Source organism: Dermochelys coriacea, chromosome 10, assembly GCF_009764565.3.
Source record: "Dermochelys coriacea isolate rDerCor1 chromosome 10, rDerCor1.pri.v4, whole genome shotgun sequence".
Taxonomy (NCBI): domain Eukaryota; kingdom Metazoa; phylum Chordata; order Testudines; family Dermochelyidae; genus Dermochelys; species Dermochelys coriacea.
The window spans coordinates 35,392,246-35,414,535 of record NC_050077.1 but is presented as its reverse complement, the minus strand read 5'-3'; the positions used below and the strand labels follow the sequence as shown (position 1 = coordinate 35,414,535).

General features: G+C 46.3%; 1 protein-coding gene across 7 annotated transcripts in view; it reads right to left on the bottom strand.

The window, feature by feature from the left end:
* Positions 1-702: 702 nt before the first annotated feature.
* Positions 703-22,290, bottom strand: part of XPO6 (exportin 6) — a 122,442-nt gene continuing 100,854 nt past the window's right edge. For 3 of the 7 annotated variants that reach the window (XM_038418805.2, XM_038418806.2, XM_038418807.2), the window contains 7 exons: positions 18,858-19,013; positions 16,962-17,076; positions 14,077-14,248; positions 13,448-13,609; positions 9,217-9,315; positions 5,800-6,030; positions 703-1,418 (listed from right to left, as the gene is read on the bottom strand). In XM_038418805.2, the coding sequence (XP_038274733.1) occupies positions 1,317-1,418; positions 5,800-6,030; positions 9,217-9,315; positions 13,448-13,609; positions 14,077-14,248; positions 16,962-17,076; positions 18,858-19,013 (1,037 nt within the window). In that variant the 3' untranslated portion in view covers positions 703-1,316. Of the gene's footprint in view, positions 1,419-5,799; positions 6,031-6,842; positions 6,864-9,216; positions 9,316-13,447; positions 13,610-14,076; positions 14,249-16,961; positions 17,077-18,857; positions 19,014-22,290 lie in introns of those variants that run through there. The other 4 variants (XM_043493526.1, XM_043493527.1, XM_043493528.1 and 1 more) reach the window with 3 other exon arrangements.

The window sequence follows — 22,290 nt, the reverse complement described above, 5'->3', positions numbered from 1 at the left end:
CCGCTACCTGGGTATGAGAATATTCCTGCTCCCCAAAAATACCTGGTTTAGGAACACTGTGCACACTGGCAACGCTACTGCAAGGCTCCTCGTTAAGAGTCTCCTTTGCCCACACTACAGTGCAAGATCAACCTGCACATCTTTTAGGTGGAAACTCCTTCAGGTACGCACAACCTAAAGGAAATTAGCTTGAGATTTCAGGATGCACCAAAACTGCTCTCTTCCAACAAGCAGCATTGCTTCCTCAGTGGTGGCACGTGAATCCACGAACATCAAGGGTACGCAAATCATTCAACCCTGGCTCTGGACGGCCTCACCACCCTAGTGGGGATCAGATGATGAAGTAATATTTCAGACAGGACCGTCACAGAAATTAGAGACCATAAAAGCAAAGACCATGTCCCAGTTGCCTAACGATGGCACAAATATGCTACTGGGGCCATCATAAACTTTGCCCCAGTCAGAATGGAGACTGTTGAACTTTTTACCCACCGCTCAACCTCCAAGATAAAAACCCCTTGGTCTATCCCAAGATTAACCTGAATCCAGGTATCCCATGCTGCAGCATCATGCGCCTTTGAAAATGTCTTCCCATTTTGGGATGGGCAGGAGGGCAAGAACCCAGTGCCTCTCCCCCTCATACTTCCCATGGTAAGAAATGCTTTTTCAACAGCAAACCAACTTGATGGAGCTAAGAAGCTATTTAAAACAACAAAGTAAGCACTTTATTTTCATTAAGCATGTTGTTTTAGTATCACAATGGAATGATGAGGAAACATTAAAAAATCCTCAAGTTTCTAAATCCCTGAAAATAGCAGGGAGGCTTCAAGGCAGTTTAAAACGAAAGGGAGTGACAAGTGCCGAACCAGTCCCGACATCACAATTCTCCTCCAAGAGCAGGGCAGGGGCGGGAAGGTGGAATGATGCGAAGGTGCGAATGTCTGAAGTAGTCTTTGGCTTTTCTGCCTCATGATTGACACACACAAGATTTGTCAAGACGACTCACTGAAATCTCTGGACGTAACAAAGTGCTATATTAGTAAAACAAGAACCCAGCAAGATGACTTTTCATATGGTGGGAATGCCCTACGGTTGGCGTTAAGACGCATTCTTGCAGGCAGTGCTGCTGACTCAATCGGGAGGTTTCTGGGTTGGGTAAGGAAGCGTGGTGGTGCGTGAATCCAAGAACATGTGCCCATGCACAAGACACTGCATCATCCTCCAGTACTGACGAGAGCAGGGAGGAGAGGAAGTGGTGACAAAAGAAGTACAAATCCATTCTTTACAGTGATCAATACACGAGTCCAGTGCAGAAACTATAGCTTCACAGTTCCGGGTGGCAAACTGTCATTGCAGAGCCTGTAGTAGCGCAGGTCATTCACCAGTCTGTGCACGTTCTGGGTAAAAGATGGCAGGTCCTGGAGAAAGATCAAGCAACACAGTTTCAGTGACAATGGAGTAGGGCCTGCAAGTACCTATTTTACCATAGAGAGCAGTATTTGGCATTGTCTTAGTAAATCAATGAGGAAAGACAAAAGCCCCTATTTATTTCACCTGTAATCCAGTTCTCCCATAGATGCCAGAAGAATATCTTATGGCAGTTTCCCCCACAGCTCGATCTCAGGGCAAATCCTTGATGTAAATATGCTCTTATTGCTCTTATGTAAATATGCTCATATTAAGAGAAGCCAGTTCTCTGCCTGGAATAGTTCTTCAATCTAATGGCTAGTTGTTGAGAATGAGGTTCCCTGCAAGAGAAGCTTGAAAATCCTGGATTTTATTTACAGGACTGATTTCTTAGTGTGCCTAGGCACGCAGAACATGAGCTGGCATCATATGGCCAGGGAAGGAGTCATCTGCTAGAACAGCAACCTGTGTGCTTTTTTTTGCAGTGGAGCCACGCAGGGCAATTCAAGTTTCCTAGTGCGACAGGACACATGGAAGCAAAGACTCCTATTTTCCAACTGCATTTGGCTATTTTAGAAGCCAGCAAGGAAATCAAGGCTATTAGCCAGGATGGGCAAGGATGGTGTCCCTAGCCTCTGTTTGCAAGAAGTTGGGAATGAGCGACAGGGGATGGATCATTTGATGATTACCTGTTCTGTTCATTCCCTCTGGGGCACCTGGTACTGGCCACTGTCGGAAGACAGGATACTGGGCTACATGAACCTTTGGTCTGACCCAGTAGGGCCATTCTTATTTCTTCCAGGTTTCCTGCCTCCCTCCATACAAATCCCTTTCTAGATCAGGAGCACCCAAAGGCCATATGTGCTCCCAGGAGCTTGGTCTATAACCATTGCCAGGTATATTTCATAAGTAAGACTGTCAATCGCAGTTAACTCATGCGATTAACTAAAAAAAAAAACTGATTACAATTTAAAAAATTAATCGCGATTAATTGCACTGGGAAACTATAGATTACCAATTGAAATTTATTAAATATTTTGGATGTTTTTCTACATTTTCATGTATATCGTATCCTGTGTTGTAATTGAAATCAGTGTATATTATAAACATTTGCACTGTAAAAATGATAAAAGAAATAGTTTTCAGAGTGGTAGCCATGTTAGTCTGTATCAGCAAAAAGAACGAGGAGTACTTGTGGCACCTTAGAGATTAACAAATTTGTTTGAGCATAAGCTTTTGTGGGCTAAAGCCCACTTCATCAGATACATGCAGTCGAAAATACAGTAGGAAGTTATATATTACGTGATAGACCCAGGCAAGTTGGGTACAGCAGAGTAGTAGAAGGCAGATATACTGGCCACTGAATAAGCAGTTTTCTGTTCCCTGACTGACCAGAGCAGGGGCTGTTCTAGGCTAGGGTGGGCACATGACTCCAATTAGCCTGCAAAGAGTCAGGTGAGGCTGTTATGCTAATGTGAACACCAGGCTCTAATTAAGGTTCCTCTGATACTATAAAAGGGCTCACTTCAGTCAGGCGGAAGAAAGACAGGGAGCCGGAGGAGAGGAAGTGCTGCTGAAGGGCTCGGTAATGAAGATACCCTCAAGCCACTGGAAAGGGAGCCCTAACGTAAAGATGAAGAAGGCATTGAGAGAGAGAAGCAGGGGAGCTGTGGGGAAGTGGCCCAGAGAAATGTAGCAACTCTGGAAGTGAAAGGTTGGCTACCAACAGCTGCTGCCATGAGGGTCCCTGGGCCGGAACCCGAAGTAGAGGGTGGGCCCGGGTTCCCCCCAACCCGCCACTACAGAAACACCTCCTGGGAGGGGAAGACAGGCCTCTGTCAGGACAGGAGGCTAAAATGTTTTTGAATAAGCCTGTAGGGACAACAGAGACTGTGGGAGTTCTCTCACCAACCTCTTTGCTGGCTTATGATGAAAAGGGCTCAGTAGACTGTACCCTGGCCCTAGAGAGAAGGGCCTACGTGGAGGGTCGCAGTGACCCTCTGAGGCTAGCATCAACTGCCTGGAAGCGCGGGACGCACAGGGACATGGTCAGAACTCTGCCACAATATATACAGAGAACATGAAAAAATGGGGGTTGCCATACCAACTCTACTGAGACTAATCGATTAAGGTGGGATATTATCAGCGGGAGAAAAAAAAACCCCACCAACTTTTGTAGTGATAATCAGTATGACCCATTTTAAACAGTTGACAAGAAGGTGAGAGTAACAGTAGGGGGAAAATTAGCATGGGGAAATAGTTTTCACTTTGGGTAATGACTCATCCACTCCTAGTCTTTACTCAAGCCTAATTAATGGTGTCCAGTTTGCAAATTAATTCCAGTTCTGCAGTTTCTTGGAGTCTGTTTTTGAAGCTATTTTGTTGAATAATTGCAACTTTTAGGTCTGTAATTGAGTGTCCAGGGAGGCTGAAGTGTTCTCCAACTGATTTTTGAATGTTATAATTCTTGACGTCTGATTTGTGTCCATTTATTCTTTTGTGTAGAGACTGTCCAGTTTGGCCAATAGTATTTTTCAATTCACCTAATACAAGTACTGTAGTGCAATCTCATTATCATGGAAGTTGAACTTACAAATGTAGAATTATGTACAAAAAAAACTACATTCAAAAATAAAACAAACAATGTAAAACTTTAGAGCCTGCAAGTCCACTCAGTCCTACTTCTTGATCAGCCAATCACTAAGACAAACAAGTTTGTTTATATTTACAGGAGATAATATTGCCCTCTTCTTATTTACGTCACCAGGAAGTGAGAACAGGCATTTTAATGGCACTTTTGTAACTAGCATCGCAAGATATTTACAATAGATGCGCTAAAAATTTGTATGCCCCTTCATGCTTCAGCCACCATTCCAGAGGACATGCTTCCATGCTGATGATGCTCATTAAACAAGTGTTTATTAAATTTGTGACTCAACTCTTTGGGGGAGAACTGTATGTCCCCTTCTCTGTTTTACCTGTATTCTGCCATATATTTCATGTTATAGCAGTCTCGGACAATGACCCAGCACATGATGTTCATTTTAAGAACACTTTCACTGCAGATCTGACAAAATGCAAAGATGATACCAATGTGAAATTTCTAAAGATAGCTACAGCATTCGACCCAAGGTTTGAGAATCTGAAAGGATGAGGTGTGGAGCATGCTTTCAGAAGTCTTGAAAGAGCAAAAGATGCGGAAACTACAGAACCTGAACCACTAAAAAAGAAAATCAACCTGCTGCTGGTATCTGACTCAGATAATGAAAATGTACACGCATCAGTCCTCACTGCTTTGTATTGTTATCGAGCAGAATCCATCATCAGCACGGACATGTCATCTGGAATGGTGGTTGAAGCACGAAGGGACATATGAATCTTTAACACATCTAGCATGTAAATATCTTGCAACGCCGGCTACAACAGTGCCGTGAGAACGCCTGTTCTTCACTTTCAGATGACATTGTAAACAAGAAACGGGCAGCATTATCTCCTTCTGTAAACAAACTTGTTTGTCTGAGAAATTAGCTGAACAAGAAGTAGGACTGAGTGGACTTGCAGGCTCTAAAATTTTAGATTGTTTTATTTTTGAATGTAGTTTTTTTGTACATAATTCTACATTTGTAAGATCAACTTTCATGATAAAGAGATTGCACTACAGTACTTGTATTAGGTGAATTGAAAAATACAATTTCTTCTGTTTTTTAGTGCAAATACTTGTAATCAAAAATATAAAGTGAGCACTGTACACTTTGTATTGTGTTGTACTTGAAATCAATATCTTTGAAAATGTAGAAAACATCCCCAAATATTTAAATAAATGGTATTCCATTATTGTTTAATCACATGATTAATCGCAATTAATTTTTTTTAATTGTTTGACAGCCCTATTCATAAGGATGTGCACACTGGGGAGATTAGAGCCCCCCACTTATTCCAGCTCTATCCAAAAGGCCTGCAGGAGATGAATGAGATTGCAGCTACACTATTTTATACATCTTTGCTACAGTTCTTGAACTGCAGGTAAATTGCTAGGGTAGCTCTTGGTTGGGCAAGGCCTGAGAACCTTGTTCCAGAATGAGTGTGAGTAAGTGCCACAGGTGAAGTTTATTCCCCCAATATGTCAATTCATTTACAGCTGAGTAGACAATCAGAGAGAAGACAGCAGCTGGATTTGCTAGCAGCCCTAGGAAATTCCAGTTGCAGGCACAGAGGACAATAGGAATGCCACACATCTTTAGTGATGATTCTGAGAAATCCCTTTTGTTTGGTGGGGAATTCGCGGGGGTCAGGTCTCCAGCTGGTAGTGAATGTGTCATGACATAACTCTGCTGTGATGCATGCTAGTACCTGGCCCAGAGGTAACCCCTCTGCAGTGTTGCTCCCCCTTACCCTGTCCATTTTGAAATTCCTTCCCAGTACATTTTTCTGATTGGAGTCCACGCCGTCACAACTGGCTAAGAACTCTGTGAGAAAGGCCGAGTAGAAGCTATCAAAGTCCACTGAAGCCATGTTGTAGATGGCAATGCCAATTTCTTCCTGCAACAGGTCGTGTGATTTGTGGACCAGCACTTGAAGCAGCACATTCACAAACTGAAACAGCATAGTTGTCCGGAAGATCTTCTGCAGGGCGAGAGAAGCACATTCAGTCATATCCTCCCAAGCTGGCAAGCCCCCTGGGCAGGGTCAGACTGAGCCAGTACATAGTGCAATGTCAGTGTGCCCACTAAGGGGAGAAGCAGTTCTCAACGGTGAAGGCCAGATCAAGGCAGTAAGCAACAGCTGCATCTGACCACCACTTTCCTGGAGGCCTCAATGGTTTGTCTAGGATTTCAGCTTTCAGTTAAGAACAGAAGCTGCTAGCCCCTTTGACTGCACAGAACACATCCCAAGTGTGAACCAGTGTAGCAGTGCCGAGTCTGCAGGGACTGGAACAGTGAGCCAAATTAATCCCTGGTGTAAGGCAGGGGTGAATTTGGCCCCATTCAGCTCAGTGGTTATGGACTCAGAAGAACGATGGCAGTTTAAACATCCACTACTTAAGCAGGAGATCAGTAAGTCCCTTTCTCACTCCAGCCCGTCAGACACCCACCCAATGCCAGATACTTACGAAAGCACCAGAGGTTCCAACAAGTCTTGAAGATTGGTTACTGCACCAACCACAACAGCCTGCTGTGGCATCGCTATTGACACAGGTCAAAGACAGAGTTCCTCTGTGGTAGCTGGTCCTAACCTGGGGTCCCTGCTTTCATCTGGTAGCCAGGAGGGCTAAGCCCCAGATTCTACCTCCGGTCCTTCAAGACAATGGCCAATATACCAGAACCGAAGTGGGGGGAACGCAACACGACAATCAGAATGACTTGATTTTAAAGGTCAAATACCTTGCAGCCTGCCAAGGTGAGGGTCAAATGCTTCACAGAGATTAGCCTTCCTCCACTGATGAGTCCATACTAGGGCTGTCAATCGCAGTTAACTCACGTGATTAACTCAAAAAAATGAATTGCGATTAATCGCAGTTTTAACTGCACTTAAAACAATAGAATTCCAATTGAAATGTATTAAATATTTTGGATGTTTTTCTACATTTCCATATATAGTGTATTCTGTGTTCTAATTAAAAATATGCACTTTCATTTCATTACAAATATTTGCACTGCAAAAAAAAGAAATAGTATTTTTCAGTTCACCTCATACAAGTACTGTAGTGGAATCTCTTTGTAGTGAAAATGCAACTTACAAATGTAGATATTTGTGTTACATAACTGCACTCAAAAACAAAACAATGTAAAAAACTTCAGAGCCTACAAGTCCACTCAGTCCTACTTCTTGGTCAGCCAATCACTAAGACAAACAAGTTTGTTTACATTTACAGGATATAATGCTGCCCGCTTCTTATTTACATCTCCTGACAGTGAGAACAGACGCTCACATGGCACTTTTGTAGCTGGCATTGCAAGGTATTTATGTGCCAGATATGCTAAACATTCATATGCCCCTTCATGCTTCGGCCACCATTCCAGAGGACATGCTTCCATGCTGATGACGCTTGTTAAAAAAATACGTTAATTAAATTTGTGATTGAACTCCTTGGGGGAGAACTGTATGTCCCTTGCTATTTTACCCACATTCTGCCATATATTTCATGTTACAGCAGTCTCGAATGATGATCCAGCACGTTGTTCATTTTAAGAACACTTTCACTGAAGATCTGGCAAAACGCAAAGAAGGTACCCAAGTGAGATTTCTAAAGATAGCTACAGCACTTGACCCAACGTTTAAGAATCTGAAGTGCCTTCCAAAATCTGAAAGGGATGAGGTGTGGAGCACGCTTTCAGAAGTCTTAAAGAGCAACACTCCGATGCGAAAACTACAGAACCCGAACCACCAAAAATGAAAATCAACCTTCTGCCGGTGGTATCGGACTCAGATAATGAAAGTGAACATGCGTTGGTCTGTACTGCTTTGGATTGTTATCAAGTAGAATCTGTCATCAGCATGGACGCATGTCTCCTAGAATGGTGGTTGAAGCATGAAGAGACGTATGACTCTTTAGCACATCTAGCATTTAAATATCTTGTGATGCCAGCAACAACAGTGTCATGCAAACGACTGTTCTCACTTTCAGGTGACATTGTAAATAACAAGCAGGCAGCATTATCTCCTGCAAATGTAAACAAACTCATTTGTCTGAGCAATTGGCTGAACAAGTAGCAGCACTGCATGGATTTGCAGGCTCTGAAGTTTTACATTGTTTTATTTTGAATGCAGATTTTTTTTGTACATAATTCTATATATGCAAGTTCAATTTTCATAATGAAATTGCACTACAGTACTTGTATTAGTAAGTGAATTGAAAAATACCATTTCTTTTAACAGTGCAAATACTTGTAATAAATAAATATAAAGTGAGCACGGTACACTTTCAGTTCTGTGTTGTAACTGAAATCAATACATTTCAAAATGTAGAAAACATCCGATTTTTTTAAAATAAATGGTATTCCATTATTATTATATCACACAGTTAATTGCAATTAATCTGATTAATTTGTTTAATTGCTTGACAGCCCTAGTCCAAACCCCAGCACCCAAAGTCATCCTTTGCCATGCTCAAACCCCTAAGTACAATAGTTTTTGGTCCTTCCGTTCATTCCAGTCCAGTCCTTCCTGGCTGTTGGGATAGACGGCAAATTTCCTCCTCTGCCTCCACAAGGGGGAGGTTCCTATCCTGGACTTGCTCTCTTCTCCTCTCTCCATAACATGGAGAGATTAAGTGACAGTGGGGGCTCACCTGTTCTGTGCTCCTTGTGCTCAAGGGAGGGGGAAGATTCGTCCCAGTGAATCCTTTCCTCCCCTCCCATTTTGGGGTGACTCCTTCCATCCTCCTCCCTATTGTCAATGAAGAGCCCACAAGGTTTTTACTGTGACCAGTGCAGAGCTGGGATCACTTCTGTACCAGACACCAGTGCAACAGGCTCAGGGGAATGTTGATTTAATCTGTGCTGTGCCCCTAGCACAACTACTACTGGAGGAACATGATGAGTCAAGGTCTGCTGCACCCCCTGCCCACAGCCTTTACTCCAAAACCTCTCCTGGGGGTGCTGTGTACCACCAAGAGCTTGGAGTTGCAGCTTTCCAGTACCATCAAGCAGTAATTTCTAGCATTCCAGATTCACAAGATACCAGGCCACCAGATATTGTCACACTGCTCAGCCTAGCAGTGGCTCACGACTTGGTATATAGCAGGTCCCAGCACAGTGCCCTCTAGCTGCTGCACACAGCACACACAGGAGTTGACCAACTGGCACTCACCTTGTGGTATAGCTTCTGCTTGGTATTCAGTGTCTCCAGATAGAAGAGATTTTGTTTAAATAGGTGTATGTCAGGCTGCAGGAAGGACTGGCCAAATGCCTATGGAAAAAGACAGATTTTAGGAGATGGAATGAGTAGCAATATGCCTAAAGACCAGCATGCAGGTTTGCCAAACAGAACTGGAGTACATGACATCAAGTGCTGGCCAAAGGTAGATCTATATATTGGAGTATTTGGTGCCCGACTGGATCTCCTGGCATCAGAGTACATACCACTTGGCAGGGCCTTCTGTCAGCCCAGAGGCTTGTGTTGTCTGAGCTTTTCACGTTCAACTCTCATTCCCATACTAGACATACTGCCTAATCCGGCTCGCGCTCTCCTGCAGGGAACTGCTACCTAGTGCTCAGGCTGGGAAACAGACACCTGGAGAAGTCAGCCCAGACAGCAGAGTTAGCGCTTCAGCCCCTAAAAGCTCAACCACCACTTCTCCCCAAAGCAGAATCTGAAGGCTGTTTGAAAGACCTGCCTTCTTTTCAGGACCTCACTCACACCCTTCCAGCTGTTAAGCTGAGCCACATCCATTTACAGTTGTCTTGGTCAACCCCTCCGCCCCCAGCTGTTTGCCTTCATTGTGAACCTGACCTCACACACACAGCCAACCTAGCGTATGGCAATGTGGGAAGCCGAGCTTTCAGCTTTTGCTGTCCAGAAAGGGAACCATTTCCCCCCCTCCAAGTAATGTTCCTGCCAAACAGGACCGATTTTCAGCTTTCATCAGGAAATATTTCAAGGAGGTCAGGGAGACACATCTATATCTACAGGTTTCAGAGTAGCAGCCGTGTTAGTCTGTATTCGCAAAAAGAAAAGGAGTACCGGTGGCACCTTAGAGACTAACAAATTTATTAGAGCATAAGCTTTCGTGAGCTACAGCTCACTTCATCGGATGCATTATATAAATCTCTCCTCTGTTTTTTCCACCAAATGCATCCGATGAAGTGAGCTGTAGCTCACGAAAGCTTATGCTCTAATAAATTTGTTAGTCTCTAAGGTGCCACCGGTACTCCACTTCTGTATCTAATAATCCAGACACCAAGGATACAGACAGAGCCCTATCAAGTGCAAAACCCATCCAGAGTAGCAAAGAGCCCATGTCCCAGGGACAAACCCCCTAGGAGTTACAAGAACCTCTCATGACACTCCTAACTCCAGTCAACCCACAGAGCAGAGGTGATTGCTTAACAAACCATGCAGATACCAGACCAGAAAAAATGACCAAACTTGAACTGAAGTCTAAGCACATCTGAGACACTCTGAACAGTCCTTTGACTAAGACTCTTGAGAACTCGAGCCAGTGTTCTCTCACTGTAGGAATGGCTGGTGATGAAATTGTCTCCCTTTCGTAGTCAGCTAGAACCCAAGTTTGTTGGCTTTATGGGTGGGTGGGTGGGAGGATTTGACTAGCCCAAGGGTTCTCCAACTTCATTGCACTGCAACCCCCGTCGGACAATAAAAATTACTTTATGAACCCCAGAGGGGGAAACTGCAGCCTCAGCCAAAGCCCGAGCCCCGCCACCCTGGATAGGGAGGTCAAAGCCCAAATCCCAATGCCTTGGGCAGGGAGGCCAAAGTCAAAGCCCAAGGGCTTCAGCCCCAGGTAGGGGGCCTGTAACCTGAGCTCTGCCGCTCAGGGCTGAAGCCTTCAGATTTGGGCTCTGGCCCTGGACCCAAGCAAGTCTAAACCAGCTCTGACAACCCCATTAAAATGGAGTAGCGACCCACTTTGGGGTCCTGACACACAGTTTGAGAACCACTGGTCTCGATTATGAGCTGTTTTCATCTGGTCAGCTCTTTGTGGGGGCGGGAGGAAGAGGGAGAGTACACATGTTGAGGTTTTGTTTTAAACATCTGGATAAGCCCAGAGGCCAGGACAATAGGCAGATATAACACATTCCTACTATGAATAATAAAACAAAAGAACTGGAACTGCAGCTAGCAGGTAGCTGAAAGACAAGCCATAAGGGGTCTAGGAACAAAGTTTGCTGGATTGGACTGGACTGGATTAATATCTTCTTGCAGATAGAGGCCAAGACTTGAGGCTTCAGGAGCATGACAGTCTCACATACTAAACTGCTTTAATATTGTACAAGGAATGGGATGTAGAAAAGTTCTACCTGATGCCTCCCATAGGGTACCACAACTTCCATCACATAACAAGAGACTAGATTACCCTTGATAGCCATGCAACTCAGTATTAATGGTCAAAAATGACCCAGCATTTTTCGAAATCCAGCCGCAGTCCTGGACTCTGACCTGATATGGCAGCAAGTGCCCAGACTGACACTCCGCAGGATAACACAGGCTGTTCTTACCATAGAGAACATTTGCAGAACATTAAATAACAGGAGCCAACTAGTAAAACCAAGTCGCCCAGAATCGCTGGCCAAGGGGCAGCTAATATTCTATTACTGAGTAAAGGCCACTTTAGAAAGGTGCAGCTGAAAGTTTCAGTCCAGTCACACTGTCAGAGAAGGGGCAAGAACAAACATGCTCAGGCAGCCCTGCATAGCTTGGGTAGTAATGCAGAGATGTGCCAGGAGCCCTAGTAGATCTCAGTGGAATCTAAGGGCTTCTCTATTTGGAGAGTTAGTGCTTGACAAGCTGGGCTGTAAATCTACAGCCTGCTGTGCACTGATTGGCCACACGGACCTTGTAAACAGCAGCAGGTCACAGCGTACTATGGAACTTTCAGTGTGCCGCAGCAGAGTCCACATGGCCAGTTAGCATGCTGCAGGCTACTGCACTGAAGATTTAAACCTCTGCTTGCCATGTACTAATTATCCGCATACATAAGATACCAGAAAGGGGAAGGACACAGAGAAAGTTCAATACAGGGTTTAACTCTCTGAATAAGAGAGAAACGTCTCCACCTGTAATACTACAGAGAGGACCACTCCTGTGAGTGCTCAATCGCAGGCAGTTCTGTGACCAGCCCTCCGATTTGACCTCTCAATGGATGGCCCTGCCCTCTGGAACTCTCTGCCCTGTGCGGACCTGCCAGATCGCAGAGATTGTGAGCTCCCAGGGCATGGCGCAAGGCTCTGTTTACTCTGAAGTAGGCTGGAGGTAAAGAGCATTGCATCAGGCAGACCGACTGGGTGACTGATTGGGATGATGCTTTGAATTTTGCTGCTAGCTGCGTTAAACCGTTTGGAGAGCTAATCCTGCTCTTGAAGTACCCACCCACAGGCTTGAGCAGTTTTGATAAATGCCAGAGTAAAACCTGAAACAAGGAAGTTTTATGCTCTTTAGGATTCTGGCTCCCCAGGTTAGAAAGAATGCTATAGGCTTTACCTGTGGGCTATTATATTTCATTTCCCTTCTCTATTCATAGGACCAGAGCCTATAGAACAGTGGTGGTCAACCCGCGGGCTGCATGCGGCCCATCAGGGTAAACTGATTGCAGGCCATAAGCCATTTTACTGACGTTGACTGTCTGCAGGCACGGCTCCCCCACAGCTCCCAGTGGCTGCTGTTCGCCGTTTCCGGCTAATGGAAGCTGCGGGAAGTGGAGGCCAGCACATCCCTGTGGCCCGCCGCTTCCATTGTCCAGGAACGGCGAAGCATGGCCACTGGGAGCTGCGGGAGGCTGTGCCTGTGGACGGTCAACTTGAACAAAATGTCTTGCGTTCTGCAATCAGATTACCCTGATGGGCCGCATGCAGCCCATGGGCCTCAAGTTGCTCACCACTGCTACAGAATATCCAGTAACTTTTCTTTCCTAGATGTGATGGACCCAGATACAGTGGAACATCTTATAGTAATAAGTCAATGTAAACCCAGAAGAGACACTGTAGTACCATACAAGCTTTCATCACTACCAGATTGCCCTACTGCACTTCAAGAGACGTGTGGCAGTAAAGGTAACAGTGATGCTTTAGTTCTGGATCTGGGGTGTGCTGCATCATTGTAGTGCACAAATCCACATCGAGAAAGTGACCCCTTGAGATGCCTATTATCCCTTTATGTTCTAAAAGGTAAGATATTCTTCGTCTTGTCTACACAACCATACATCCCACGTGTGAGCTAAGGTTTCCATAGCTGTGCAACAAGAACTCAACATGTTAAACCTAGTTTAAGTCAACCCTGAGAGTTTCTAATTGTCTGGTCACTACAACAGAAAACTTCCATCAGGAAATCCTAATTTCTCAAGTTGTGAGAGTTGTTGAGTTACCTGCATAATGGCACTGAACTGTGCTTCGTTCTCCATCTGTTCTTCTGCTATCCCTCTCTGGACACTTGCCAGAACGCTAGACTTGAAGAAGTACCGCCAATTGTGATGGAGGACCCGGAAAAGCAGCTCAAATAACTCTGCTTTCACATCAGGAGATGAGCGCTGGGGGAGAAAAAGAATCTTAGAACCGACTGCTTGGGTGGAAAGCAGCTACTTCAGTGGATCCCACTACAAATAGCTCTTCCCCATAATATGCAGGTGGTCATCCAGAACAGTATTTCAGACCAGAGGTGCTACATTATAGCAAGGGCATGGCTGAGCTGATGACCAAGAACTTAAATCTTATTTTCCTCTAGGGTAAGCAATGCTCGTCTGGGCTATGCAAAAAACCCACTGGACATGTAGTGAGTCCTGAAACCTTGCCTTGAACATATCTGAAAATTTAGCTTCTTCACAGCTACCATGCAATGACCAACCCAGATCAGGCTCCAGATTTAACAGTAATTCTGTCCCAGCTCACCCCATCTAGCGGCTCAGACTGCAATAGCATGAAGGAAAACAAAATTTCTTCTCCAGCTCAGGATTTTAACTGGACACTAACTCCGCCCGTTGTATGGGAGTTTACCTACCTCTGCAATGATGGGGTAGACCTGTTCCATGCACAGCGAGATGATGCTAGGTAAGAAAGGCTTGAACACTTGGCCTGGTTCTTGTACCACCACTTGCAGAATCTTCAGAAACTTCTCAACCACACGACAGCCAGTGCTGCCCTCATGGAGGATGCTCTCTGCTAACTGCTCTCTAGGACACAAACAAAGTCATTGACACTGTCAGAAGTCTGAGGGAGATGTTTAGTCAAATTAAAACATTTGAAGGCAACAGCAGCAGACAAACACCATTAATTTAGTTTAAGGTGTTGCTATAGACTGATTGCAGCCAATCTCAGAAGGGAGCTGGCTCTGTGATGAAGTGACACAAAACCACCCAGGCTTCCACAGATTTAGGATGATTAGGGCACACAATATTCTCCTGATCCAGACCTTAAAGAGCAACACAAGAACAGGGTCATGAAGTCAGTTGTGCAATATTTCTTTTGTCTTACATGAAACCATAAGGTATTACAATAGCTTTGCCATTTCCTTAACATGTCTCTCAGCATTCGTGTGCAGGCCCCAGATTAATGACTGGTGGGCAGTCAATTTCCCCATCCAACTAGGCCACTATAAACAGCAGCAGCACATATCCTGCAGCTGGAAAGGCTATCCTTTCTTGAGCAAGGCACCAATGCTAATTCATGGTCACATGCAAGGTGCAGCAGCCTGGAGAGGTTCTTTCCTTCACAGAGGTAGAAGCTCCCAGTCTAGGCCTATGCTGGAGGCAGAGATCAATTTCTGAATGTTGTTTCAGATTCTGAGAAGCAAAACACCCCCTTTTGTTCATACAAGATCCGTTCCCACCTATTTATGAGAGGACCTTGGGAATATGATTTGTGTTTGCTGGCAGAGGATAGCTTCTTGTGTCATAGCATCGTAGAAGATTAGGGTTGGAAGAGACCTCTAGTCCAACCCTCTGCTCAACCCTAACTAAAAGCCAGGGCTTTGTCAGGTCAGGCCTTAAAAACCTTTATGGATGGAGATCCATAGATACTAAGGTCAGAAGGGACCATTCTGATCATCTAGTCCGACCTCCTGCACAGCGCAGGCCACAGAATCTCACCCACCCACTCCTACAAAAAAAACCTCACCTATGTCTGAGCTATTGAAGTCCTTAAATCATGGTTTAAAGACTTCAAGGAGCAGAGAAGCCTCCCTCAAGTCACCCATGCCCCATGCTACAGAGGAAGGCGAAAAACCTCCAGGGCCTCTCCAATCTGCCCTGGAGGAAAATTCCTTCCTGACCCCAAATATGGCTATATCAGCTAAACCCTGAGCATATGGGCAAGATTCACCAGCCAGATACCCAGGAAAGAATTTTCTGTAGTAACTCAGATCCCATCCATCTAATATCACATCTCAGGGGATTAGTCCTATTTACCCTGAATATTTAAAGATCAATTACTTCCCAAAATCCCATTATCCCATCATACCATCTCCTCCATAAACTTATCAAGTAGAATCTTAAAACCAGATAGATCTTTTGCCCCCACTGCTTCCCTTGGAAGGCTATTCCAAAACTTCACTCCTCTGATGGTTAGAAACCTTAGTCTAATTTCAAGTCTAAACTTCCTGGTGGCCAGTTTATACCCATTTGTTCTTGTGTCCACATTGGTGCTGAGCTGAAATAATTCCTCTCCCTCTCCTGTATTTATCCCTCTTATATATTTATAGAGAGCAATCATATCTCCCCATAACCTTCTTTTAGTTAGGCTAAACAAGCCAAGCTCCTTAAGTCTCCTTTCATAAGACAAGTTTTCCATTCCTCGGATCACCCTAGTAGCCCTTCTCTGTACCTGCTCCACCACCTCCTTAGGTAACCCATTCCAGTGCTTCACCACCCTCCTAGTTTATCCTAATATCCAACCTAAACCTCCCACACTGCAACTTGAGACCATTACTCCTTGTTCTGTCATCTGCCACCATGGAGAACAGCCCAGCTCCATCCCCTTTGGAACCTCCTTCAGGCAATTGAAGGCTGCTATCAAATCCCCCTTCACTCTTCTCTTTGGAAGACTAAATAACCCCAGTTTCCTCAGCCATTCTTCATAAGTCATGTGCCCCAGCCCCCTAATCATTTTCATTGCCCTCCGCTGGACTCTCTGCAATTTGTCCACATCCTTTCTGTAGTGGGGGGCCCAAACTGGATGCAATACTCCAGATATGGCCTCACCAGTGATGAATAGAGAGGAATAACAACTTCCGTCGATCTTCTGGCAATGCTCCTACTAATGCAGCCCAATATGCCGTTAGCCGTCTTGGCAACAAGGGCATACTGTTGACTCGTATCCAGCTTGTCATCCACTGTAATCCCCAAACCTTTACTACAGAACTGCTGCTTAGCCAGTCAGTCCCCAACCTTTAGCAGTGCATGGGATTCTTCTGTCCTAAGTGCAGGACTCTGCATTTGTCCTTGTTGAACCTTATCAGATTTCTTTTGGCCCAATCCTCCCAATCTGTCTACGTCACTCTGGACCCTATCCCTACCCTCCAGCATATCCACCTCTCCCCCCAGCTTAGTGTCATCCGCTAACTTGCTGAGCGTGCAACCCATCCCATCGTTAATGAAGATGTTGAACAAAACCGGCCCCAGGACCAACCCCCAGTGTTGTAACCTGCCTCCTCCCTCCAAGTCATCTGGAGTTTTTCAGAAGCATTTTTGCCTCCTTCCCCCAATGGATTCAGTCCTGGGACAGAGAAAAAAATCCAGACGCTGAGGGGGTGAAAATATTAAGGGACACTTTAGAGAAGAGGCCAATCAGCAAGCTGCTCATACAGCAGAAATTCTCAAGGTAAAGAGCTTCCTCACACAGGGTCCAGAAATAACTTTTCATCAGTTAGGCAACTGGGGTGACAGATACCTGGTGAACATGTTTAGGAAGGTCTGTATGATCTGCTCAGTGAAAGGTACTCCCATCTGTACCCTCAGTCCTTGGAAGAGGGTGAGGAAGAAGCTCAGCATCTCATCTGTCACATCTGTAATAGAAAGAAGAAAGGCAAGGGAAGGTGTTAACGAGACAGCTGTAAAGCACTGTAAATGTTTGTTTTGTTAATGATCTGCTCCTCCTGTGCTGGATTCCCCTTTACTCATTCATGTTGGGATTACCAGCAGGGCTGCCATTGCAAGTGAGACTAAGGGCTGGTGCCAAAGGTTTATAACCTGACACATGGTGGAAGAGCTAAACTGGAGTGGCCTTTTATACATCCAACCAGCATGATACAGTGCTAACAGTAGAGAACCCACTTAATTAGTCTGAGCCAACATGGAAGGTACTGAGGTGCCTCTTGGGCCACGCTCTGTCAGTTCACTGCTTATACAGGATCAACAGGAAGTAACATGAAATTCAAAAGCTACGTGCCTTTAAGAGGCGGGGGAAGGGAGGAGGAGAAAAAGGAAACTGGTTTGATTTTTGTAATTATTAAAGACACTTGGCTGAATTCAGAGGTAATTCCCAGCACATGGTTGTGTGCTTAACTGATCATCACTGCAGAGTCCAAGTCTTGTGCTAGCACTGTCTCACACACTTGATTGGATAACCATGTTAAAGCTCAGGAGTACTTGTGGCACCTTAGAGACTAACAAATTTATTAGAGCATAAGCTTTCGTGAGCTACAGCTCACTTCGCTGTAGCTCACGAAAGCTTATGCTCTAATAAATTTGTTAGTCTCTAAGGTGCCACAAGTACTCCTTTTCTTTTTGCGAATACAGACTAACACGGCTGCTACTCTGAAACCTGTCATGTTAAAGCTGTATCTGCTCAATTCTTTCACTGTGCACGTCCAACCATGGATAAATACTGCAACTGCATGAGACCGTTCATAAAGGTAAATTTCACTGTTCCCTTGTCCGCTAGCTATTCACCAGAATGGTTAATCAGGGAGTTGTGACTCCAGCTCACCCTACTGGATTTTGTTTGCATTTAAAGTTGTCCTCTATCCTGTCTCTTATTCTTCCCCCTATCCCTGAACTCTTTACTTCTCTACACAGCCAAGGGAAACAGTTTTGTATTCCTGCTCCACTGCAGAAGCTGCCAGCTCTCTTTGGGGTACTAGATATGATCCATGAGGGTCTCACTTGGCTGCCCTGGTGCCTCTTTTAAGGTGAGGTGCTGGGTACTTCAGGGACCTTAGCTTCCAGCTGCCAGAGTGCGATACAAAGCCTGCTTTTCAAGATTAACTGGGGTCTTGCTCAGGATAAGACTGGTTAGCAAGGACCTTTGGGGCCTGGCTCTGACCCAGGATTCTTTGCTTCACAAGCAGTCTCAAGAACAGTCTGCGTTGGTCTGAACGGGGCTACACCTCCACACCTCTTCACGATTCTGAAGATATGGAAAATGCCCGAAAACATTACATGCAAAAAACATTTTTTTGTTTTTAAACCCCTTAGCCGGGTTTGTTCCATAGTGTGTGGTGCAAGGGACCATTCCCGAGGAGCAGGTATAGGGCATTTTGAGGATTCAGTATGTTACAAGCTTTCATGACTATGTCCTCGTCAGCTGGAATACCAGTTGTTTAAGCAATTTAAGACCATTTCCCTATCAAATGTCCTCTGACCCTTTCCTGATCCAAGATGCAGCTTAACCTAAAAGTTCCTAATTAAACAGCTGCCCATGGTACTGATTCACATTCCACTTGGGCAAACAAATCTATGCATATCATGTATGTGCCAAGGCTAATTTTATCAGAATGGGCCTTGGGCATTTATCAGTAGGTCATAAGAGCTACTCACAGCATTAAAGCTTGTCCTATTGTTATACCTGACTGATGAATGAAAGCTGGGAAGAGGGCTAGTGAGACCTGCACAGATTCCTGCAGTGACTGATAACAGATCTGCCGAGACTTGGTAGACTCTCCAGAGATACTCTCCACAATGTCTTCTAAGACACTAAGTGTCTGGTGGATGATCACTTTGGCTGCAAATCAAGATAAGAGTTATGAGAGATTTTCCAGAGATACTAAGAAAACTAACCAGGTGGCGGAAATCACTCACCCACATCTACAATAGCCAAAACCTAGATGCCTTTCCACAGACCAGGTGACTATACGCCAGCTCAAGTTCCCAATGCAAAAAGTGCTTCAGAGAGAGTGTGGCTAGTTTTAAGCAAACAGGCTCACTGAAGACAACAACTCACATGCTTAGTGCTAGCCATGTGTTCAAGTACCTTGCTTGTCCAAATGATTACTGCTTCTACTAAGAGGCAGAGACTATGGGATCACAGAGAAGGCAGATTAGTGGTCTCATTTAAAAACATACAGCTAGTTAAAGTAACACCAAACAAGAAGAAAACAAAGAACAAGCATGCTGGAACAATGGGATACACTGGGTCAATTTAATACTCATGACAATGACAACAGCAGTGAAGACATTGCAAGCCAGCACTGTGTAAATACCAATGGAAGAGAGAAAACACTGGACCAATTCAAGCTGCACAGCAGGTTTCTGATTAGTAGCAGAATCCTTTTAGGATTGAGACAGCCCAGCCCCCACATACTTGTACCGTATATAAAGCAGACCACTGCTCTCCAGAATGTGCCAGATTTGAAAAGACAGTTACCTTTTCCGTAACTGGTGTTCTTTGAGATGCGTTGCTCATGTCTATTCCACAATAGGTGTGCGTGCTCGCCATGTGCACCGGTGCCAGAAGTTTTTCCCCTAGCAGTACCCATGGGGGGGGAGGGGGAGAGCCCCAGCGATCCCTGGAGTGGCGCCTCCATGGCGCGGTATAAGGGGAGCTGTGCGCTCCCCCCACCCTCAGTTCCTCCTTGCCAGACAACTCCAACAGAGGGGAAGGAGGGCAGGATGTGAAACATGAGCAACACATCTCGAAGAACATCAGTTTACAGAAAAGGTAACTGTCTCTTCTTCTTTGAGTGATTGCTCGTGTGTTCCACAATAGATGATTCCAAGCTATATCTGTTGGAGGTGGGTAGGAGTTCACAGATTCTCAAGACTGAGTACAGCCCTGCCAAACCCGGCATCAGCTCTGGTTTGGGAGATGATCGCATAGTGCGAGATGAACATGTGAACCGAAGACCATGTGGGCAGCCCTGGATGGGGACGTGGGCCAAGAAGGCAGCCGACAAGGTTTGCGCTTGAGTCGAGTGCGCCTTCACAATCGGTGGCGGGGGATACCTGCAAGATCATAACAGGTACGGATGCACGAAGCGATCCAGTTGGAGAGCTGCTGAGTAGAGATCGACCGACCCCTCATGCGCTCAGCCGAAGTGATGAACAGTTGTGAAGACTTTCTGAACAGCTTGGTCCACTCGAGGTGGAAAGCCAGAGCCCGTCGCACATCAAGAGTGTTGAGACGGCGCTCCTCACTGGACAAGAGGGGCTTGGAGCAGAGGACCAGTAGAAAAATGTCCTGACTCATGTGATAGGCGGAGACCTCCTTCGGAAAGAATGCAGGGTGCAGGCGGAGCTGGACCTTGTCCTTATGGAAAAACGTGTATGGGGGCTCGGAGGTCAGGGCTCTGAGCCCCGTCTGGCCAACATGATTGCGACCAGGAAGGCCACCTTCCATGAGAGGTGGGACCAGGTTTAGGTCCCACTGCAGGACCGGGGGCCGAGCATACAGGGAAGAGACGATTCAATCCCTTGAGGAACCGGCCAGTCATAGCATGGGAGAATACCGTGCGACCCTGCACTGGCGGATGGAAGGCCGATATGGCTGCCAGGTGCACCTTGACTGACAAGGGCGCCAGGCCCTGGGCTCTAAGGTGGAGAAGGTAGTCCAGGATAAACTGGATTGGGGCGGCTACCGGGGAAACGCCCCACTCATTCGCCCATCTGGAGAACCAGGACCAATTTGCCAAGTAGGCGCAGCGTGTGGAGGGGCGTGGATTGAACCCCTTCTGAGCATGTCCTTTCCTCCGTACCTAACCATTGAGCAGACACACCGTGAGGTGGAGAGCTGCTAGGCTGGAGTGGAGGAGGCGGCCCTGGTCCTGGGAGAGCAGGTCTGGGCGGAATGGCAATGACCATGGCGGAGCAACCGCCAGGTCCGTGAGGGTCCCGTACCAATGTTGCCTGGGCCATGCCAGGGCAATCAGAAGGACCCTGGCCTTGTCAGTCTATTTTTTTCCAGGATCTTGCTGATCAGTGGGAACGGGGGAAAGGCACAGAGAAACTGGCCTGATAGGACAGGAGAAAGGCATCAGAGATAGAGCCCCTTCCCAGTTCCCCCTCCCCCCGAGCAGAACTGGGGACAGCGCCTGTTCTGTGGAGTTGCGAACAGGTCCACCGGGGGAGTACCCCACACTCAGAAAAGCCTGTGAGCCACCTCTGGGTGGAGAGACCACTCGTGCTGAGAGAAGAAGTCCCTGCTCAAGCGATCCACCCGCACGTTCCAGGGGCCCGGTAGATGGAAAGCCTTTAGGAAGATGATGTGGGCTATACAGAAATCCCACAGCCTGAGGGCTTCGCGGCAGAGGATCGGGCCCCACCTTGCCTGTTGATATAGAACATCAAGGCTGTGTTGTCTGGGAGGACTCTGGCCACCCTGCCCTCCAGGTGCAAGTGGAAGGCCATGCACGCCAGCCGTACCGCCCTGAGTTCCTTGACATTTATGTGTAGGGTCAGATCCTGAGCCGACCACAGACCTTGGATCTGAATGTTCCCCATGTGGGCCCCCCAACCCAGGTCCGATGCATCAGACACCAGTTCCAGCGACAGGACCCCTTGGAGCATGTTGCTTGGCGCAGACCACCACAATAGGGAGGCAGTCACCGAGTCGGGTACAGTGAGGACTTTGTCCATCCTGTCCCTGGCCTGGGAAAACTCCGAGACCAACCAGAACCGGAGGGGCCTCGTCCTGAGTCTGGAGTGACGGATCACGTACATGCCCGCCAACATGTGACCCAAGAGCTAGAGGCAGCTCTGGCTGTTGTCACCAGGAACCTTGTGACTGTGTTGATGAGCCCCTTCAGGGCCTCGAACCTGTCCGGTAGGAGGGAGGCTCTGGCCAATGAGGCTTCCAGGAGCACCCCGATAAACTCTATGTATTGAACCAGGACTAACATTGACTTAGTGTTGTTTACCAACAGGCCCAAAGCGGTGCACGTGGACAGGAGGAGCGTCACATGATCCCTCACCTGCCTTGACCAGGAGCTGCCCTTGATCAGCCAATCAAGTAAAGATCTGGACCCCCCCCCATCGCCTGAGGTAGGCGGCTACCACTGACATAC